Genomic DNA, 20,376 nt, shown 5'->3' with positions numbered 1-20,376 from the left:
CCAGAGTGATCTATGTTCTGATACTTTACAAGTGGATTGTTTTCACCCCTAAATTAGGGTTTTATAATGGTATTACACAGCTACTTAATGAAGAATGTCATGGAGGTGGACAGCATTTCTATGGATACAGAAAATGTTGACTTTGTAAGTGACAGATATTAAAGCTGCCTAATGAATTCTGTATAATTTACTCTAATAGCAAGGAAAGAAAACAGGCAGTCAAGCTCCAAATAAGCTTTGTCTAAGAATTTCTCTTTGAAGAGGAGGGAAACAGAGTGGGGAAAGGATAAAACAAATTTTACTTTTCTCTTTCTGTATTAATATACAGAGCTAAAGTATTCTGCAGATGATCACTCAATCTGGTCCACTAATTACAAACTGGCAACGGTTTAGGATCTCAATGATAGAATTCCCCATTACCTGAAACCTCAATCTCTGATGGATCGACTGTTAAGCCCTTCTGCATGAAAAGGTTATCATTCTATTTATTTTATTTATATTCTGCCTTTCTCCTAGAATGTGACATAATGTGACAAATTAAAATGAAACTCAGCTTTAAAAACTATGCTTGAAAAAAAGTTGAACAAACAATTTAACTAAAAGTACAAAGTTAAAATAGTGTGAAACCCAAATCATATTCTTCTATGTATCACCTTTTCCCTAGACACAAATGTGCAGGACAGATGAAATATGAAAGGGTTTTGTGAAAAAAGGAAGATAAGACCAAACTACCTCCTGAATGCTTTTGTGTACTGTACAATGCAAAACAGTCCAGCAACTATTAGTCCCATCCAAAGCAGGCCCACTAACTCAATTGATGAATAGTAAATTTACATTTATATAAACTGCAATTACTGAATGGCTTACAGCAGCTATACAACTATTGGGGAAAGAGGTAATTTCTGCCAGGTAAGCTAAGATTGAACTATGAATCATACAACCCATTGCCAAGGAGAAGGTAAACTCAGGCTAAATTGTCTACACATAACCCTAGTCAACTTGCATTACTGATTGAATCAAGCACTAAGGCAAAACATAAACATACAATTATAGTTTAAGTGAAGTAAATGTTGTTAAATCAAACCGTATCCACAAGCAAAGCCCATTCACCTTCTGAAGCAAAATTCTGCTTAGGTGGAATGATTTTGCAACTCAAAAGAAGGATGGGCAGAATCCCTAGATGAGATTAAACCTGGAACATGGAGGTGGTTTATCTCTGAATGTATCCTTTTTAAATTCCACCTGCAACCTTTTGATTCTGTTACTATCTCTATAAATCTTAGTAAACAAAGTAATGGAGAATAGAGAAGTTGCACATAAAAGACATGACAATCTTGCATTCTTGGTTTGTTGATAGTGATGAGAAATAAAGAAGGTCATGTGCTTTCATTTGTAGTCTCACAGAAGATGAATTGGATTTTTAAAATCTCATTTAATGAGAATTTCTTTTCTCCATTATTGTAAAAAAGGCTTATTATATTTGTAATACAATACTTCTGTCTTCTGCCTTGATTCTTTAATTTTTTTTCTTTGAGCTTACTGTTGTATGTCCCCTTATTTCATTTCAGGTACAAACATAATAACAGGAAAAAAATCCTCAACACTTCATCTTGCATAAACATTTTCCATTCTGAGTCGAAATATAATTTTCTGTAGTATGAAGCTAGCTTTTCATTTTTATGCTTAATCTTCTGCCAGGTTTACTTTCATATTCCTAGCAATATCTGTTTCCATGCTAATTTTAATCAAAACAACTGTCCATTCCACATGCGTTTATCAGTGTTTCATTACATTTACATTATATAGCATTTCTGAAAGAAGGGAGATGTAACAGTCATGCATAATTTAGGTGGTTAAGTAAGCATAGGAAATCAATAATCTTCTTTGTTATGTTTTGTTCATGAAACTACAAAGTATTTTCCAACCACAAACATTATTTAGTACAATAATGGGGGTGGTGACGGCCGACAGGGAGCTCTGGCGTGGGCTGATCCATGAGGTCACAAAGAGTCAGAAATGACTGAATGAATAAACAACAACAAAAACATTATTTAATATAGTAATCAGACCAGCAGGTAAGACTCGCTTCAGCAAAACCTTTACAGACTGTTTTCTTGGAGGCAGTGGTGACAAATACACAATATGGCTTGCCGAGATACGCTCCTGAACTTATTGTGAAAATAGGAGACCTTAGATAACAGTGAACCCTATTGAACCTTATTCCACTGGAAATTATCGTGGGTCCTCTCCAGAATTTGCTAGGTCCTCAACTGAGAGTCTATGTTAATTTCTGGCAGAAGCATGCCATAGAATCATCTGGAGGCCCTAATAATTTCATTGAGAACCAGAAGGTCCCATAGACAAAGATGTCACTCCAGACCCACAGCTGGTCTACTCCACTGGCACACTGTCTACTAACTTACAGCAGCTAGTTTCAAGAACTGGAATCCAGGATCTTTTTAAATGGAAACAAGGAACTGAACCTTAGCCTTTTTGCATGCAAAGCATCTGTGAGCCTATTAACAGTAACCAGCTAACAGTAAGTTGTGAAATTAAATGCCCAGCAGATGTCTATACATATTTGGGTGTTTTCCAACACTGCACATACATATACAAGCATACACATGCTGAAGGAAAAAAGCATACATCCTCAGTACATATGTACTGTGGAACCAGAAGCAAACAGGACTTATTTCAGCTGACAGACAAAAATGAAGAATAGCCAAGACTCAGCGCAATGGGTGGATGTTACTTCAGTAGCAGATGATATTGAACAGCCTCATCTTAGCATTCCCTCTTTTTCTTTTAATTAACTCACTGTTATAGCGTCTGTAGCTGTCAATCTTTGTTGGTGCCACCTTATACAGAATTGCCCCTTCAAAGGCAGATTTTCCTGACAGCAAAATGAAAGAAAAGGACAGCAAAACAAAAGAGGGGGAATAGGAGGATCGAATAACAATAAAAGAAAGGAGAAGAATAGTTTTTAATTTTTGCTTGGCATTGAAAGCTTCATTAGCAAAGGACAAAGAGTTCCAGAAATCTCAGAAGGCATTTTAAACAGAAAAATAAACATTTTACTAAGGTGGTAGAATTCAAAGGCATAGCCATGTTAGTCTGGAAAAGGATCTTGTAGCATTGTTGAGACTAACTGAAAGAAAGAAGTTGGCAGCATATGCTTTCACAGATTTAAGTCTACTTCATCAGTCCATTGACAATGGGTTAAACAATGACAATGTCTCCTAGTATAGTACATATATTATAACACCAGTGAACACCCCAGCAACATGAGGACCCTCGGTTTATCACATCTATCACATCGCCTTTCTGGTTCCCAGCTTCACCTCCATTCATATGGTTATCTACCCACCTTGGCTTTAGGCACTACCTTTCCTCCTGCCTTTGTTCCCCAATAACCACCTTAAAACTGAACTGGTCTCTTCACCACATAACCAGTTTTGTATTTCTTCTACCATTCACACATGCCATCCACAAAATATCTGTTCCAAGGCACTTCACTGCATGGATCAGATGTAATAAACTTACGTCTACAAAACCGCTTTCTCTCAGTTTATCACAGAGGTGCAACAAGATACCTTTGAATATTTTACTAAGCATTGTGTCGTAAAATGAACAGTAAAGTACATTATCCTAATTACTCATGATGGAGAGTTAAGAGCAAAATTACAACCACAGAAGTATGTCTGAAAAGGCAAATATAGATGAAGGTCTACAGATTTCTTCTCAGTATTTGATACTCAGCATATTGGTATGATATCCAATTCTGTCAAAAGAGTGATCTCTCTCGTCAGAAATGAAATGCCTCCCATTCACCTCACCCAAATCAACTTGGGCACACTACTCTGGGCAAACCACTGGAGCAGATTTGGGAGCTTATAAGAGGAGAAAGGATACAAAGGAAAGAAGGAAAAGTTCTGTTGCACAGATGTCCATTTGCATAACACTTGAGTCCTCCACTTCCCATTCCTAGTGTCAGTATATTTCCTTTTCAACTTTTCCTATTATAATTGTTGAACACTTTATATATTTGTATTTTTTATTTTGTAAGTCACCTTGAGTCCAGCTTTTGGGAGAGTGGGAAGTGATATATAAATAAACTAACTGAACACATTTTAAACTAATTACTTTCAGTCATTCACAAGTATGTTTATTCCATTCATTCATGAACTTTCAGCAGTGTGTCATGCAAAAAGTAACTTGTTGAAAATTTCAAAAGATGTCTGAAATTGATATATTGTTAGTAAAATATGTTTTAAATGTATGTTTTGTTTTTTGTGTGTGAATAGCTTGTTTGTTTTAAATAGATAGCAAGTTCTCTGCTTGCACTATTTCTAGAATCCTTATTGTATACATTATGCTAGATGTTAAGGAGTACCCAAAAGTGTGAGTCACAGAGGTGGGATTTGGGGGACTTCAACTCAAGCATACCATACATTCTTTAGATATACATGGTTCTTCCAGAGCTGTGCAATCTTGCCACGTGTTTATATGTATATATGAAATGACCAGGTATGCATGCATGGTAGTTTTCCAGCTGAACTTCAAGACTGACCAGAGCCAGTATAGTGTAATAGACAAGAGGTTGTACTGTGATTCAGAAAACACTGGCTCAAATCTCATTCTTTGCTACAAATTTACAAGGAATTTGTAGGCAAACCACTATTTCCTTGCTTTGTTCCTACCTCTTGCCTTGTATGATTATAGCTAAATAATTGTGTAAAGTGTAAATGTCAACTATTTTGATAAAGTTCTTCAATTATGACAATGCCAGGTGACAGAAGGAGAATAGATAACTATCAGGGAAAATAGAGTGTTTGGCCTCCAGATCTTGCAATTGAAAATATTTGTGCGATAAATACATTTTATTATACAGAGAGGCATCAAGACAGCATGATAAATTCTTAATAGAAAAAAGAGAAATGTAATTTATCTGTCTGAAAATGTGCTAAAGATAACATGAATGTTGCCAGATGAGACTGAAACTAAATCTTTACCTTATCTGTTGCCCCTACATTCCCATCTGTAATGTTTCTTACAATTTACCTATGTCCTGATGTCATGGATCAAGACAGGGATTGCAGACTAGAATTATAAAGCACAATGCCAGGATATTACTACATAGGGTAAGCTACATTAGTCATTATGGTGAAGAAAGTGGAACAAGACAAGTGGCTGTTGTTTTCAGGTGCCATGCATGTATATTGTACCATTTTTGCTGTAGTCAATCATCTGAGGAGATAAAACCTTTGTATTTTGAGATACTGAAAAAGACGCATTAATGTTTCTCTTGTAACAGCATTACAACGGACAATCAACATTATTAATCAAGGAGTAAATCATTTTGGAAGCAACATGTTACTGCATTTCATTCAGTGTTACCATGCATAAGAGAAGAACTGGCTTATAAGCACGCAAATCCTTAAAGTAGCTGGGGAAATACAAGTGGAATACATATGATATCAATATTCATAACAATATGATTAAATATAGCACATGGTATGTATGAATCACACATATCATTGCTACAGAAGCAGTTTGAGGAAGGTTGCGGCAAGCATAAAACTGTCCAAACACAGCTGGCATTTATAGTAGTACTGAAGCCAAAAGATAAGTTGGGAGATGACTAAGAATAATTGACTCAAAGAGACTTTTGCTCTTCTCTACCAAAAGCCAATGAGAAGGGGATTTTGTGCACATCCCCATGGAAAATTATGTCAATGTCCAAAATAATCAATTTTGAATTTACAAAGTGATTTTGCACTAGTACTTAGAGGTGTCTTTAGTGGATGAACAAGAAACAAGAAACCTTTAAGGAACCTTTGGTTTTTTAGCTATACAATAGTAAGGGTAAAATAAAGTTTAAAACACCAAAGAGAAAGGTAGAGTTGACACATGTTTAAATACTCCCAAGGCTTATTGTGATGTCCAAATAGTAATCCCAGTTACGGATTTGGTCTGGATGTCATAGCAAAACAAATCTATAGTTAGTCACGCAATCCTTGCTTATGAGAACATCCAAACCAATCTAATATGACTGGAAGAAGATCATAAGGTCCTCTTTCACCGCTCCAAAAATCAATCATCTGAATTAGCATTTAAGAGTCTCTAGGGTTAGACATAATGCCAAACCATGGTTAAAGGGAAACAGACTAATCTGAATGGAAGAAAATGGCAAGAGAAAGGAGAGCCCAATTTTCCAGCCCAAGGCCAAGTGCTAAATTATGGTGACCATGTGAAACCATTCAGTCTACAACAACTAGTTAGCTTCTCCATATTAACATATAAATTATAGGAAAAACCAAGGAAATACCATCATAGGTAAACATTCCAGCAAAGCTGACCTGATTTTTAGTAGAGACAGTGAATGCTTGCACTCTTACTTGGTTTTATTAGTTGCTCCTCGTGAATAGTTCTAGATTCATCACATTCGGAAAGTTCCTTTATGAAGTTGGAAGGAAACATGCCAGTCTTCCCATTTAGAACTCCTTCCCACCAACCCTCTTCCACCTGTTTCAGAAAGGAAAAACAAACATATGCTCGTGCTTCACATTAAATGTGACAACTGTTTAAAATAATTCTAGTATTGCTTACATAAACAAATACACAGAGAGAGCTTTGACAATCAAATATGTCAGATAAAGATTTACCAGTAAAGCTTTGGAAGAGATGGAGCCTCTGTGATGGGTCTGCATTTATTCATCAAAATATCCACTTAATTTAGGACATATTGCTATTAATACGCAGATGGAATGTCATAGAACAGAGGTTATCTCAATCAGCGGCTCAGTGCTGTTTTATATTTCATGAGAGCTAAGAGACTGAAATTTAGTTTTTCTTTAAAAAAAAAGCACCATGTACCTCTGGCTCATGGAGCACAGCATCTGTGAATTTTGGATGTTGTTACACAAGCACTAATTTGTCAGTTTCACTCTCTCTCACATTCAAATCTTCTATATTTATGAATGATTCTACCTATCTTCAGCATATTCAACTGGAGAAAGACAATACATACATTATATATTTTGGAAAGGACTGAATGAATATATCATAATTGCAGGAGAAAATAAATGTCACATAAAATCATTAAGTTTCTCTTATGCCAATTTATTCCATTTGGAATGGCAGCGTCCTAGTAGGAAACGACAGCCCCTAAATAGCAAATGCCCTTGGGTTATAATGTGACAGGAAGGAAATGACTCATTCTTTATATCAGCTAAGGATATCTTTGACATTTTAATAATTTCCATCCATCATACATTGCCCATCTATTCAGAAGTGACAGAAGGGGACAGTTTCAGTATGTGAAAGCCAGTCTATGATATGGCTCCAGCAACCTCTTCAAAGGGAAAAGAATGTTTAAGCAACAACAATGGCAACAACAAAAGGAAATCATACAAAACTGCACAACTGTTTCATTTTCATAACCTATTTATTTTCTTACTCTGCCTTCCTCCCAATATAGGGACTCAAAGCGACTAACATCTCAAAGGAAATTTGGATTATAAATGCAAGACATATTAAGTAAATATTGAATGTAAATATATAATGTGAGCACTTGAAGTTTCTTTTGAGACGCAGGGAAAGTAAGGTGTTACCGTATTTACACGAATCTATTGCTCACCTTTTTTGGTTAAATTGTCTTCCCAAAATTAGGGTGTGCATTAGATTCACGTAATATGGTAATCTTAGTGCTGAGCCAAAGCAAAAGGGGAAGCTACCTCAGAAGCTGCACCTAGAGCTCCCATTTTAGGGACATCACCTCTGATTAAATTGATATGGCTCAATGCTGTGCAATGCTGGGATTTGTAGTTTGCTGAGGCACCAGTATTCTTTGGCAGCCCCCATGATCCCAAACTACAGCCCACATGACTCCATAGCATTGATACAGGGGAATTAAAACTGATTCATTCTACTGCATAGATGCACCCCAAGTTTTTCTTTTCCATTGCTGGAAGCTCTGGTGTTCTAACACTTTTGTTTTAAAAGAAGGAATTCTAAGCAGGAAGCCACTGTAATGCGCGTCTTTTTTGGTCAAATCACAAAGAGTGCACTTTTTGCTGTTGCATATTACATTTGGTTTCAGGGTTTGGAAAACTGAAGTGTGCATTAGATTTGATGGCACACTAGACTTGAGTAAATACGGGTACTTTAACAAATAGCAATAGTAACAATACAATAATAACTAACAGCCATTGCTGCTTTACTTCCATTAACTGCAACTATTTTTAAAATTCCAAGCTTTGTCCATTATGCACAGCAATAGGCTGTAGGTTACCCATAATCAAAATCAGAACTATTTATTTCACTAAAATTGGCCTAATTCCAATTGCTAGTCTCAACCAAACTAGAACTACAGTACTGGTATGCTAAAATGAGATTTATGTTTGGTGCTGATTTATCACCCAGTAATTGATGCAATGTATCTATTGTAGTTGGGACTAATAACTGGATTTAAATCTTTATGTATAATTCCCAGCCCATGGGAGACAAAAATACCAAACATTTTTCCTAGACAAGTAGCAACAATTCAAATACATTCATCTCCTTGTTACCCAAAATAAGTGTGAAATTACTAAAACTTTCAAAGTTCAGACATGCCAGCTGCATTACAGCATAATAGCTAATTTATTTCCTTAAATATATATATATTATTTGCATGACTAGTCCGCTTTATTTTTAGATTCATTATCCTATTTCCATATTTACATTGTTGAACTATAACAGTGTAGGCAGTATACCAAGTCAAGCATTCCTCCATAAACTATAAAACATGCAACTTTCACAAGTTCAACTTCTGTGCCTAAACGGAATGCAAAACTGGAGCAAGAACAAAATTTTATAGTTAAATAGAATCATAAGAGTTGGATGAAGCCTCATGGGTCATTGAGTCCAACCCCCTGCTCAATCCAGGAAAAGAGATTTAAAGACGGTATTAAAGTCAACCTTAAAAACTGTGCCATAGACACCGAGAACTTGGGAGCCCTGGCCCTTGAGCGCTCTAACTGGAGGTCAGATGTGACCAGCAGTGCTGCAGAATTCCAAGAGGCATGAATGGAGGGTGAAAGGTAGAAACGTGCCAAGAGGAAGGCATGTCAAGTCAACCCTGACCGGGATTGCCTTCCATCTGGAAACCGATGTCCTTACTACGGGATAACATGCGAATCAAGAATAGGGCTCCACAGCCACCTAAGGACCCACCGCCAAGACACAACACCTGGAAGACAATCATCCTCGAGCTATGAGGGATCGCCTAAGTAAATCAATGCAGGACCTCCAGCTAAAGCATCCCCAGCAGACCCAGCATCTTTTTGAAGACATCCACAGAAAGAGGCCATACCTCCTCTGTAGACAATTCATTGACTGCTGAACAACTCTTTTTCTTCGTGGTCTCTGCGAATGCACACTTGTGGAGAGACTGCGCCTGCGCGGGCTCCAACGGAAACTTCTACATTTTAAACTTTTCAAGTTTTGGCGGTAACCCCGCCCAGTCCTGGCAGGGGATAAAAGGGCGCCCCGCGCACACCGATCCAATTCCTTTTTTTCCGCCGCATCATCGGCTTCGATACCTCCTGTACCAGCAGACGTTGGCTTCAACATCGACATCGGCGTCGACGTCAGCTGCGGTATCCAGGCCTTCGACATCAGCTTCGACGTTGAAGGAGGCATCGACATGGAGCAAAAGAAGAGGCCATCCCCTCTTCTCTGTGACAATCCTTGAGATATTTAAAAACCGTGATCATGTCATCCTTCAATCTTCTCTTCATCAATCTGAACATGCCCATCTTCTTAAACCTTTCCTTCTATGATTTTTGTTCTTTTAGAGGTGGAATGGTTTTCAAACTTGGAGCTGAGTACCATGCATGTCCTTACTGCATCCAAATCAACAGACTCTGAGTTAAAATAAGATCAGCTAACAATCCAGCAAAACAATACAAATGCTTTACAAAGCCTTTGATCGCGACATGAATGGGGACACTGTCAATATACAGGCCTGTGTTTTTGGGATAAACAACTATGGCTTATGAAACCCTGAACACGCATCAAAGCGTGGCCAATGCAATCACATATCCTGTCGATACAGCACCAAAATGTTTTTACCATGTAACAGTACAGATGTTCTTTGAGAAAATGTCCTCTGTCTAAGAAAGTGGCAGTTCGTTTTGCACAGGTCAAGAACTGGTTCTAGCTGGTTTGAAACGGAAGTTACTTTTGTGTTAGTAATGGAGTTGACATTATATTACCTGTCTTTAGTTGCCTTTCATCCCTGGCTCTCACACACTAAAGGAGGAGGGTAACTTCTGCCTGAACCGAGATCCCTCCAGAAAATTTTAACTGACTACAGCGTAATATCTGAAATGTAGCCCTGTCATTCTAATATCACCACTTTTCTTTGTCTGTATGGTTTTAGCATCTTTCATAGAATCATAGAATAGAATCATAGAATCAAAGAGTTGGAAGAGACCTCATGGGCCATCCAGTCCAACCCCCTGCCAAGAAGCAGAAATATTGCATTCAAATCACCCCTGACAAATGGCCATCCAGCCTCTGCTTAAAAGCTTCCAAAGAAGGAGCCTCCACCACACTCCGGGGCAGAGAGTTCCACTGCTGAACGGCTCTCACAGTCAGGAAGTTCTTCCTAATTTTCAGATGGAATCTCCTCTCTTGTAGTTTGAAGCCATTGTTCCGCGTCCTAGTCTCCAAGGAAGCAGAAAACAAGCTTGCTCCCTCCTCCCTGTGGCTTCCTCTCACATATTTATACATGGCTATCATATCTCCTCTCAGCCTTCTCTTCTTCAGGCTAAACATGCCCAGTTCCCTAAGCCGCTCCTCATAGGGCTTGTTCTCCAGACCCTTGATCATTTTAGTCACCCTCCTCTGGACACATTCCAGCTTGTCAATATCTCTCTTGAATTGTGGTGCCCAGAATTGGACACAGTATTCCAGATGTGGTCTAACCAAAGCAGAATAGAGGGGTAGCATTACTTCCTTAGATCTAGACACTATGCTCCTATTGATGCAGGCCAAAATCCCATTGGCTTTTTTTGCTGCCACATCACATTGTTGGCTCATGTTTAACTTGTTGTCCACGAGGACTCCAAGATCTTTTTCACACGTACTGCTCTCGAGCCAGGCGTCCCCCATTCTGTATCTTTGCATTTCATTTTTTCTGCCAAAGTGGAGTATCTTGCATTTGTCACTGTTGAACTTCATTTTGTTAGTTTTGGCCCATCTCTCTAATCTGTCAAGATCGTTTTGAATTCTGCTCCTGTCCTCTGGACTATTGGCTATCCCTCCCAATTTGGTGTCGTCTGCAAACTTGATGATCATGCCTTCTAGCCCTTCATCTAAGTCATTAATAAAGATGTTGAACAGGACCGGGCCCAGGACGGAACCCTGCGGCACTCCACTTGTCACTTCTTTCCAAGATGAAGAGGAAGCATTAGTGAGCACTCTCTGTGTTCATCCATTTAACCAATTACAGATCCACCTCACCGTAGTTTTGCCTAGCCCACATTGGACTAGTTTCCTTGCCAGAAGGTCATGGGGGACCTTGTCGAAGGCCTTACTGAAATCCAGGTACGCTAGATCCACGGCATTCCCCGCATCTACCCAGCTTGTAGCTCTATCGAAGAAAGAGATCAGATTAGTCTGGCATGACTTGTTTTTGATAAATCCATGTTGACTATTAGCGATGACTGCATTTGTTTCTAAGTGTTTGCAGACCGCTTCCTTAACAATCTTTTCCAGAATCTTGCCCGGTATCGACGTGAGGCTGACTGGACGGTAGTTGTTTGGGTCGTCCTTTTTTCCCTTCTTGAAGATTGGGACCACATTGGCCCTCCTCCAATCTGCTGGAACTTCTCCCGTTCTCCAAGAACTCTCAAAGATGGTTGCCAATGGTTCCGAAATGACTTCCGCTAGTTCCTCTTTGCTGAAGAGGAAGCCAGTGAATCTTTGAAAACTTGCATAAAACAGTTTTGAGTTGGCCCAATAATATTTCTGCTTTGTGGATTTTGTATTTTGTTGTATTTTCCTACATGGCCACTTCTGAATAATCAATCTTTCATACAGTTATTCTATTGCCATCCTAGTTTGCATCCTCCTGTACATCATAATAGAAGTACTTTATCTTGTGCCTGACACTTCATCAATTCAATTGACAAAATCTGATCATCCAAACTCTTTCATCTTTCTGATTATACAGGTCCTCTTTAAATACCACACTGGCTTCTTGCCCAATATTAAGCTTAGTATAAGCTCTTCCCTCTACAATGACATAGCTCCAACACATCTCTTCAATCATGGCTTTTGCTATTCTAGCTCTTGCATTATGAAGGCTATTAGATTTCTCCTGGCTCTCAACAGTCTCTAACATTTTTAACTTCCTCTCAAGAAACTCATGATAAACCACATCTTTTTGTTGCTCTCAAAGTTTTTCAATGAAGCCTTTGGCTTTACTCCTTAAGTCTTCATCCCAAATCAAGCCTAAATATGAAATGGAACTGAATGCACGCTCTTTCACATCAACCTACCCTCCCTCTTCTTTCAAAGCCTCTTGAATTTTAAATGATAAGATGAGTTGTAGGTTTTTCAGGCTATATGGCCATGTTCTAGAGGTATTCTCACCTGGTTTTTCGCCTGCATCTAGGACAGGCATCCTCAGAGGTTGTGAGGTCACAACCTCTGAGGATGCCTGCCATAGATGCAGGTGAAACGTCAGCAAGAATACTTTTAGAACATGGCCCTATAGCCCGAAAACTCTACAAAAAACCCAGTGATTCTGGCCATGAAAACTTTCGACAATAAAATGATAAGATCTTTATTAAGGATTTTTTTTCTATGACATCTGAAGAATTGTGTATCTTGAAAGTGTTATATAAAACCTAATGTCACCACTGTCACAAGTGAGGCTGGTGGGGACGAGGAGCAGGGCTTTCTCAGTGGTGGCCCCTCACCTGTAGAACTCACTCCCGGGGGTAATCAGGGCATCATCATCCCTCCTTGCCTTTAGGAGAAGGGTGAAGACTTGGTTATGGGACCAGGCCTTTGGGCACTCCGGCAACTAAATCAGACAACCAGGCGAGTAAGACCAGCAGGATTGATGAAGTGGAACGTAAAACTAGATCTATGAGTAGCGAACGCTGACCATGTAAGAGGAGAAATTGGGTTTGTATTTGGTTTTATTGATTTTATTGATTTTATGGTTATAATGTATATTTGTTGTTAACTGTGTATTGATGTAATTCTGTGTTTGATTGTCTTTATGATGCAGGGATCAAATTGTGCCTTTGCTTTTGTAAGCCGCCCTGAGTCCCCTTCGGGGTGAGAAGGGCGGGGTAAAAGAACCCCAAATAAATAAATAAATAAATAAATAAATATAGATAGGACATATGTTCATTTGTTGTTATGTTTAAATAATTGTAATTGGATGTGCTAAAAGGTATAATGATTATAATGCACCCAAAACTGTACACAAAGCTGATTCTGCAGATCCAGACTGGGCAAAATCCTTGTTCCATGTGGTTTGAAATGAAGCTATTCACTGAAGCCAATAAATGCTTACAGATGAAAATGTATTGTCAATTAAAGCACCCTGTCACCAGATACACATGCCCAATAAAATCTATCACTAGGTGAGAAATCTCATAGTTAATGTATAGAAGCATAGAGAATTGTTCAGCTTCCAGATACTGAAAAAAATGTTGCCCTCAAAAAAACAAAAGAAAGCTTAAAGAATCTTCTAAGCATGGATAGACTTCTTAGTTCGATTTGTATCCTTCCAATTATATTCGGTATACAGTTCTATTCTATTGGGATACACTCCAAATGCTTTATTGCTTTTTAAAGACCATCACACCACTCTCTTATCTGACCATAAACAATAGAACTATTTTGGATTCCCATCCACAATATATCTTCACATACAACACACACTTACAAAAACCCTCCAGGAGGGAGAAACACATCCTATTTGTCCACTGTCTTCCAAATGCTCCAGAAATGCTCCTCATATTTGTAGAAGATCCTGATGAGGAAAATGGAACGCTGCCTTTTCTCTCCTCTTTCCTGTACATGTGTTGGCACATAAGTAATGTGCTATTTGGTGAATGGGAGATTTGTGCACACTTCCCATATTTATAGTCATCTGTACTCTCCACTTCGATAAATACATATGCTATGTGTGGAAAAAGTAAGCTGTCCGCATTATGGGAGAGGTGCACCAGTATCTCATTCAACCTTCCTTCAATGGCTCTATGTCTATCTGCACATATATATGGAACTGTTTGGATGCTCTGTATCATTAGTGGAACCCTTCCTGCCATACATGAACTTCGTCACCCAGCAGGGAAAATTCTAATACAGAAAGTGGAAATTCATAATTTAAAAGGTTTGTCTCTCCTGTTATTAGTAATTGCCACTGGATTTTTGCTGGGTGGCAGTTTTACTGGGTGGCAACTTTGGGAATGTATCTGAGCACAAAAAATGGCATGAGGAGCCTGATTCTGAAGCCAAAATGAGCTAGACAGTGTCCAGTGTAAACATAGGATGATGGAGGATCTTGGAAAATCCTACTTACTTCTCCCACAACTTCAATGATGTCTCCAACTTTTAACTCCAGCTCATCTTCATTCTGGGGCATGTAGCTGAAAGCCACTTGACATCTTCTTCGTCTATTCCTGTCACCTGGAATTTTAAAAACAGATAACATTAATTGTAACATTTATGCTTAAGTCATGAATTTCAAGTTGCCATGAAATGTACATGGTATTTCAAAATGATGGACCTAATTTCAAAGCAGGATATTTCACGAGGGCAATGTGTTACAACTACACAAAAAGTTTAATGAGTTATCCTGCTATCAAGTTTTATTAACCATTCTGAACCAGAAAGAAATCTAAAAAAATAACTCGGCAAATATGGAGTATCTCATTAGGTTCATCTTTTCTGTATTTTCTGCACTCTGTATTTTGAGTACCTTTAGCAAATATCCTTTAGCTAAAACCTCTGAAAAAACAAACATATTGTATATATGATACACTTATATGAATTTTACAGTTTTACTGAAGTACGGCACTAACCAACACACTAACAGGGCTGATGACAAAATGTCTGGGAGACCACACTTTTTCATAACAATGAAATGAAATCACATAAATAGGGGGCAGCTTTATTTTGTATGTTTTTTATATTCTAAATCATGATTTTAAGCCTTTAAATTATCTTGCCAATTGTAAATAAGCAGTTATATATTACAAGAAATGTGTACACCCAGGATGCTGATAGATTAATAAATAGCCTAAAGTTTTACCTATTGTTAATGCTGGAATTTTCACCAATAACAACATGTTATTGCATCAGCTTATGTAAATCAGAAAGTGCTAATGTAACAGTCAAACAGTAATTTCTATTAACTAAAATGGAAAAAGAGTTTGCCCCTAAAGGATATTTTACCTGTTTTATAACTCTCTATGATATAAAGTAGTACTCACTCGCCTCAACTGTACCACAGAGTCTTTCCTAAAGAGTAACAAAAACCTCAATTTAAAAAAAAAATATCAGGCAGTAGTATTTGTAATCATACAATCAAAAATTAGTCATGGTTATGATGTTGCATGATTGCTCTGTTTTATTGTTATGTTGCAATGGAAAACAACTTATTTCCATTTAAAATATTGCAGAAGACATATAATTAATTTTGTCATAAGCACTAAAGGTTTAAGTGAATTATGGAGAGCGATGACATGAGATGAGAGTCATCCTGACATTTTGGAGCTGCTTACTACAATGTCTACCACTTTGTTCATCAGTTTCAAGAAGTGGATCAGTCTCAAGAAAAATGGACTTATTGTTTTAATATAGCTAGTAGTTACCAAAATATTCATACTATCTAAATTCTGATTACAAAAAAATACCACAGACAGAAGTATAGCCATCTGGCAAGCTGGACTGTTGGAGATAACAATTATTTTGTAATGTTAGGTTCTGCTGATCTAGAGAGTAGGGCGCTCTAGATCAGAAGGAACTGATTGATCAGACTGCCATGTTTGAAACCAGTTTAAGGCCAGGAAGGTGATTACATGAACCACAGAACCTAACATCAAACTGTTTTGAAGGGTATTATTTCTTCATTTTCTGCAGAGATGCGCATCAGCACATTGGAGACATACAGGGTGAGAAAAAAAACAGGAAAGTAACAGTTAGCAGAGAGAATCAACAGTTAGAGAAAATCAATTATCCCTCCTGCCCAGCCATGCCCTTGGGCCATTTTTGGACAGCTCCTGTTCTGGAGTCTATAATGTGCTTCAGCAGGGGTGCTTGTGTACAATGTGCTCTGCATTTTGTGGAGCTGATTTTGCCCTGGATCTGGGATACACTGGCATCTTCTGCAAAGTATTATTAGATGAACTCAGACTTTTCTGAGACTTTTAAAATGCATTATGTATCCTTAGATGCAAGTTGCAGTGCGCATTGACAGTATGCGTTTTGTAATTACCACTGCCTCGGCTTCAAAGTGCATTATATGGTCAGCATGGAAGGACATGGAACAGTGGGTTCAAACTGCAGGTAAAGAGATTCAGCATAAAAATTAGGAAAAAATTCTTGATGCTAAGAATTGCTAGTCGGTGAACTATGCCGTTGCCTCAGAGTGTGGCAGAGTCTCCTTCTCTGGATGCTATTATTTTTTTTGGAAGAAAATATTCTCTTACTAAACAATGCTACTGTCAGTATCTGTGTGACAGAGCAAGTTCTTCCTCAGTGGGAGACATGCAGGTCACATACACATGTGGGCTCTAATTGCCATCCAGTCCATGACAGTCTAAATGGATTCCTCAGAAGAAAACTGCAGTAGCACAGGTCAACTCAGCATGGCCATTTACACAAGTAACCATTCTGAAGAAAAAACTCACCAGGAATAAACCTCAATTGCCCTTTTCATGTTAAAAGATTTATCATTATTTCTCTACCTGTAGTAGAGCAATTGCTATAATCAAAAAGTGGCCCTGCCATACAAAAGAGGCATTTTTATAATACTTTGTAATTTGGAGACTAATTTGACCCTCTTTGCTGTGCCAGCAAAAAATAAACAATTACACGAAAGTGGTAACTCAGGGAATGAAAGGCCTAAATCCAATTGTTTTGTCAATAAATCCACTGAATCAATGAGAAATTAGTAACTCAACACTTAAATTCCATTGATTCAGTGGGTTTTCATGTCAGAAAAACAACTGGATTTAGACCAAAATCATTAGACTCATCTTGCTAACCAGGCACAAAAGTAAGTATTTGACTTCCTTACTCAATTTTGTAGTAAACATTGGAGGGTGGTACCAACAGCCTCAAAAAGCACCATATTCTGTCTGACTGTGAAAGTTTAATCAGGATTGGCTTTGGTTAGGAGTTGGATGAGAGACCCCCCCCCCCCCAGTGAATACCAGGTGCTGTAGATATACAGTGTTCCCTCACTTATTGTGGGTGTTACATTCCAGGACCATGAAAAGTGAAAATCTGTGAAATAGCAATGCTATATGTTTATATCAAGTTCCAAGGGTGAGGCAGAAGCGAGGAGAGATTTAAAGGCACCACACACTTTTTTGCTAGCTATCTCTGCTTAGCTTCACATTCTCTCTTGATTGGCTGCCTCTCTCCCAAGGGGGAGGGTGAAACCGCTTTCCACACTCCATCATTACCAGGAGGCGGGATTAGAGTGCTGCTCTGGGCAACAGCAACCATTCATAAACTGGGAGGCAAAACCCCGTGAAATAGCCAGTCCACAAAAAGCAAATGGTGAAGTAGGGAGGGAACACTGTATTTCATAGGAAGGAACTGGTAAAATCACCTCTGAGGATTCTTTGCCTAAGAAAACCCTATGGATTATATGGGGCCGCTATGAGTCAACAAGTGCCTTCAAATCACAACAAGACTATCCATTCCTTGGTATTCCAGAATTCTAACAATTAGAAATGGAAAGAAATCTGTATCCTTTGTAATGGGCTTTTTATTGCCAATTAAGATAATGGGGTGTGGGAAAGCATTAAAGGCTTCATATCATTCTAAATTAAGGGCTTTTGCCCTTAAAGAAGTTCTAGAAGTATCCATAACAATTGTCTCTGCCAATTTAATTAGTTTTTTGCACTCACTTTTGTATTAAAGGGCAGAAAGGTATAAATGCTAGCTGGGTGTTTAAAATAAAGTGTAGATTGACTATAGGTTACGTGTTTTTGGACTCACAACTGGCAAGGTTAGTACAAGGTAAATAACCTCTGTCTGTGATAACATTCCTTGAAACATGAAGAAGATCTGACATAGGAGGGCTTCATGGTGAGTGCTACTTTTTCGGATACCTCTTATTGTGCAACTGGCATATGCTGATGACAAATATGGGGGATACAATTTTGCTAGCACAGTGTAATGGCTTGGGTGTTACAATACGATCTTGGACGACCAGGGTGCAAATGCTCATCTGTCCACAGAAACCCACTGGATGACTTTGGGCAAGTCACAGTTTTAGAAAAAGGCTATGTTAAACCCCCTTTGAACAAATCTTGCCAAAAACAGGGTTTGCCTTAGGGTTGAAGTAAGTCAGAAATGACTCGAAGGTACACAACAAAAAGGCTGGCAGCTGAGAGAAATGGGGAGGCGGAGAAGCTATTACAAGGTCTACAGTCTGGGGAGTGGCAGGCAGATTTCCCCTCCTCTTCTCCCAGAAAATCTGCATGAATGTTGATTGTGAAGCTTCTCAAGGTCAAAGCTGTCATGTCGTGCTGTTTCTCAGTGTCATAACTAGTGGGTAGGCGTTAGACAGGGAATCCAGCAGGCAGATAAGTACAGAATGTCTTGCTGCAAACCCCGAAATGAAGTCTCCTTAAGAACATCAGGTTATTTGGGAACAGAAACGGTAGAAGGGGAGGGACATTTATGTGTTGCTCAACACTGACAAGGGGGGGGGGGGAAGCAACCTGAATGTCAAAATCAGGTTTTCATAACTATCCTCAGTTGGTGCTGCTGCTGTTGTGTGCCTTCAACTTGTTTCTGACTTATGGTGACCCTAAGATCTTGTTTTCTAGATAAGATTTGTTCAGACAGGGTTTGCCACGGCCTCTTTCTGAGGATGCAGGAGTGTGACTTGCCCAAGGTTCCCAAGTGGGTTTACGTGGTTGAGCAGGTGGTCCCCAGTCATCCAAGACTCAAACCACTACACCATGCTGGCTCTCATATGCAACAGGGGCATTAAGTTATTATTGTATTCAACCACAATGATTCTCAGAATTGCTTTTAATTTATTAGTTTAACAGTTCCCTGGCTTTGGGTTTACAATCTAAATAAGATGTAACACACAAGGAAAAGGGGTGGCAGAGTGGAGATTAGTTTCAGTACAGGTTCTGGCTGCTCTAATGCCTGCTCTGAAGTCAATGTGGGACTCCCTTCCTAGTAGGATTAGATTGGCCCCTTCCCTCTTGTCATTTCATAAACAAATGAAAACTTGGCTTTTGGAGCAATAATTTGGCCCAGCATAATTATTTGTGCAATGCAGTTGGAATTGGCTTTGGACAGATGAATATGATTATCTGGCTTTGGATCTATGCACAATGGTCCTCTAATATTTACATATGTTGTTTTAATGTTCTTTTAAATTGTTGCTTAATTGCTTGTAATTGTTATTGTTGTTTGGGCATAGAATAATGCCACTCATATAAGCTGTCCTGAGTCCCCTTCAGGGTGAGAAGGACAGGATATAAATGTCACAAATAAATAAGTAAATAAATAAGCTACGGGTTGTTGTAAGTTTTTCGGGCTGTATGGCCATGTTCCAGAAGCATTCTCTGCTGACGTTTTGCCTGCATTTATGGCAGGCATCCTCAGAGGTTGTGAGTTCTGTTGGAAACTGGGAAGGGTTGCTGACACTGCAGTTGGAACATGAACAAGAGTTTCTTTTTAGGAAGGTAAAGTGGGATATAAATAAATATTATGATGATTATGACGACGATGATAATGGAGATCTCATCAGCTGCTGAGGCTCAGCTACCATCAAACTGAGCCTAATCACTTACAGGCCATAGCAGTTGCAGTTGGAATTGGAGGGAGAGGTTTCACCATCTACTGAGGTCCATGCACAGAAGTGGGTCTCAATTATTATGCAATTCATACAATTCTTAATATTTTGTAATTAACTTGCTGATAAGCTGTAGAGCACTCTTCATACTATTTCTTGATGCAAGGAGTTGCTTGGTCCATCATCTTTCTACCAATCTTACTGCCTTGCTATTATCAATGGACTTTAGACTCCAGAAGAAACAGTAGGACAAATTTCTATTCAGCTGCAATGCCAGGCTATACTACAAAACCCAATCTTTTAAT

General features: G+C 38.6%; 1 protein-coding gene and 1 long non-coding RNA gene across 4 annotated transcripts in view; one reads left to right on the top strand and one right to left on the bottom strand.

The window, feature by feature from the left end:
* SH3KBP1 (SH3 domain containing kinase binding protein 1) overlaps positions 1 to 20,376 on the bottom strand; it is a 204,233-nt gene that overhangs the window by 78,778 nt on the left and 105,079 nt on the right. For 2 of the 3 annotated variants that reach the window (XM_060770073.2, XM_060770075.2), the window contains 3 exons: positions 14,597 to 14,703; positions 6,399 to 6,525; positions 2,819 to 2,893 (listed from right to left, as the gene is read on the bottom strand). In XM_060770073.2, the coding sequence (XP_060626056.2) occupies positions 2,819 to 2,893; positions 6,399 to 6,525; positions 14,597 to 14,703 (309 nt within the window). The remainder of the gene's footprint in view (positions 1 to 2,818; positions 2,894 to 6,398; positions 6,526 to 14,596; positions 14,704 to 20,376) is intronic. The other variant, XM_060770074.2, reaches the window with a different exon arrangement.
* Positions 1 to 20,376, top strand: part of LOC132771718 (uncharacterized) — an 83,365-nt gene that overhangs the window by 55,900 nt on the left and 7,089 nt on the right. The gene's annotated exons all lie outside the window — the stretch shown is intronic.

Source organism: Anolis sagrei, chromosome 3 (genome assembly GCF_037176765.1).
Source record: "Anolis sagrei isolate rAnoSag1 chromosome 3, rAnoSag1.mat, whole genome shotgun sequence".
Classification (NCBI taxonomy): Eukaryota; Metazoa; Chordata; class Lepidosauria; order Squamata; family Dactyloidae; genus Anolis; species Anolis sagrei.
The sequence above is the reverse complement of the archived record's forward strand: the minus strand, read 5'-3'. Positions and strand labels throughout refer to the sequence as shown.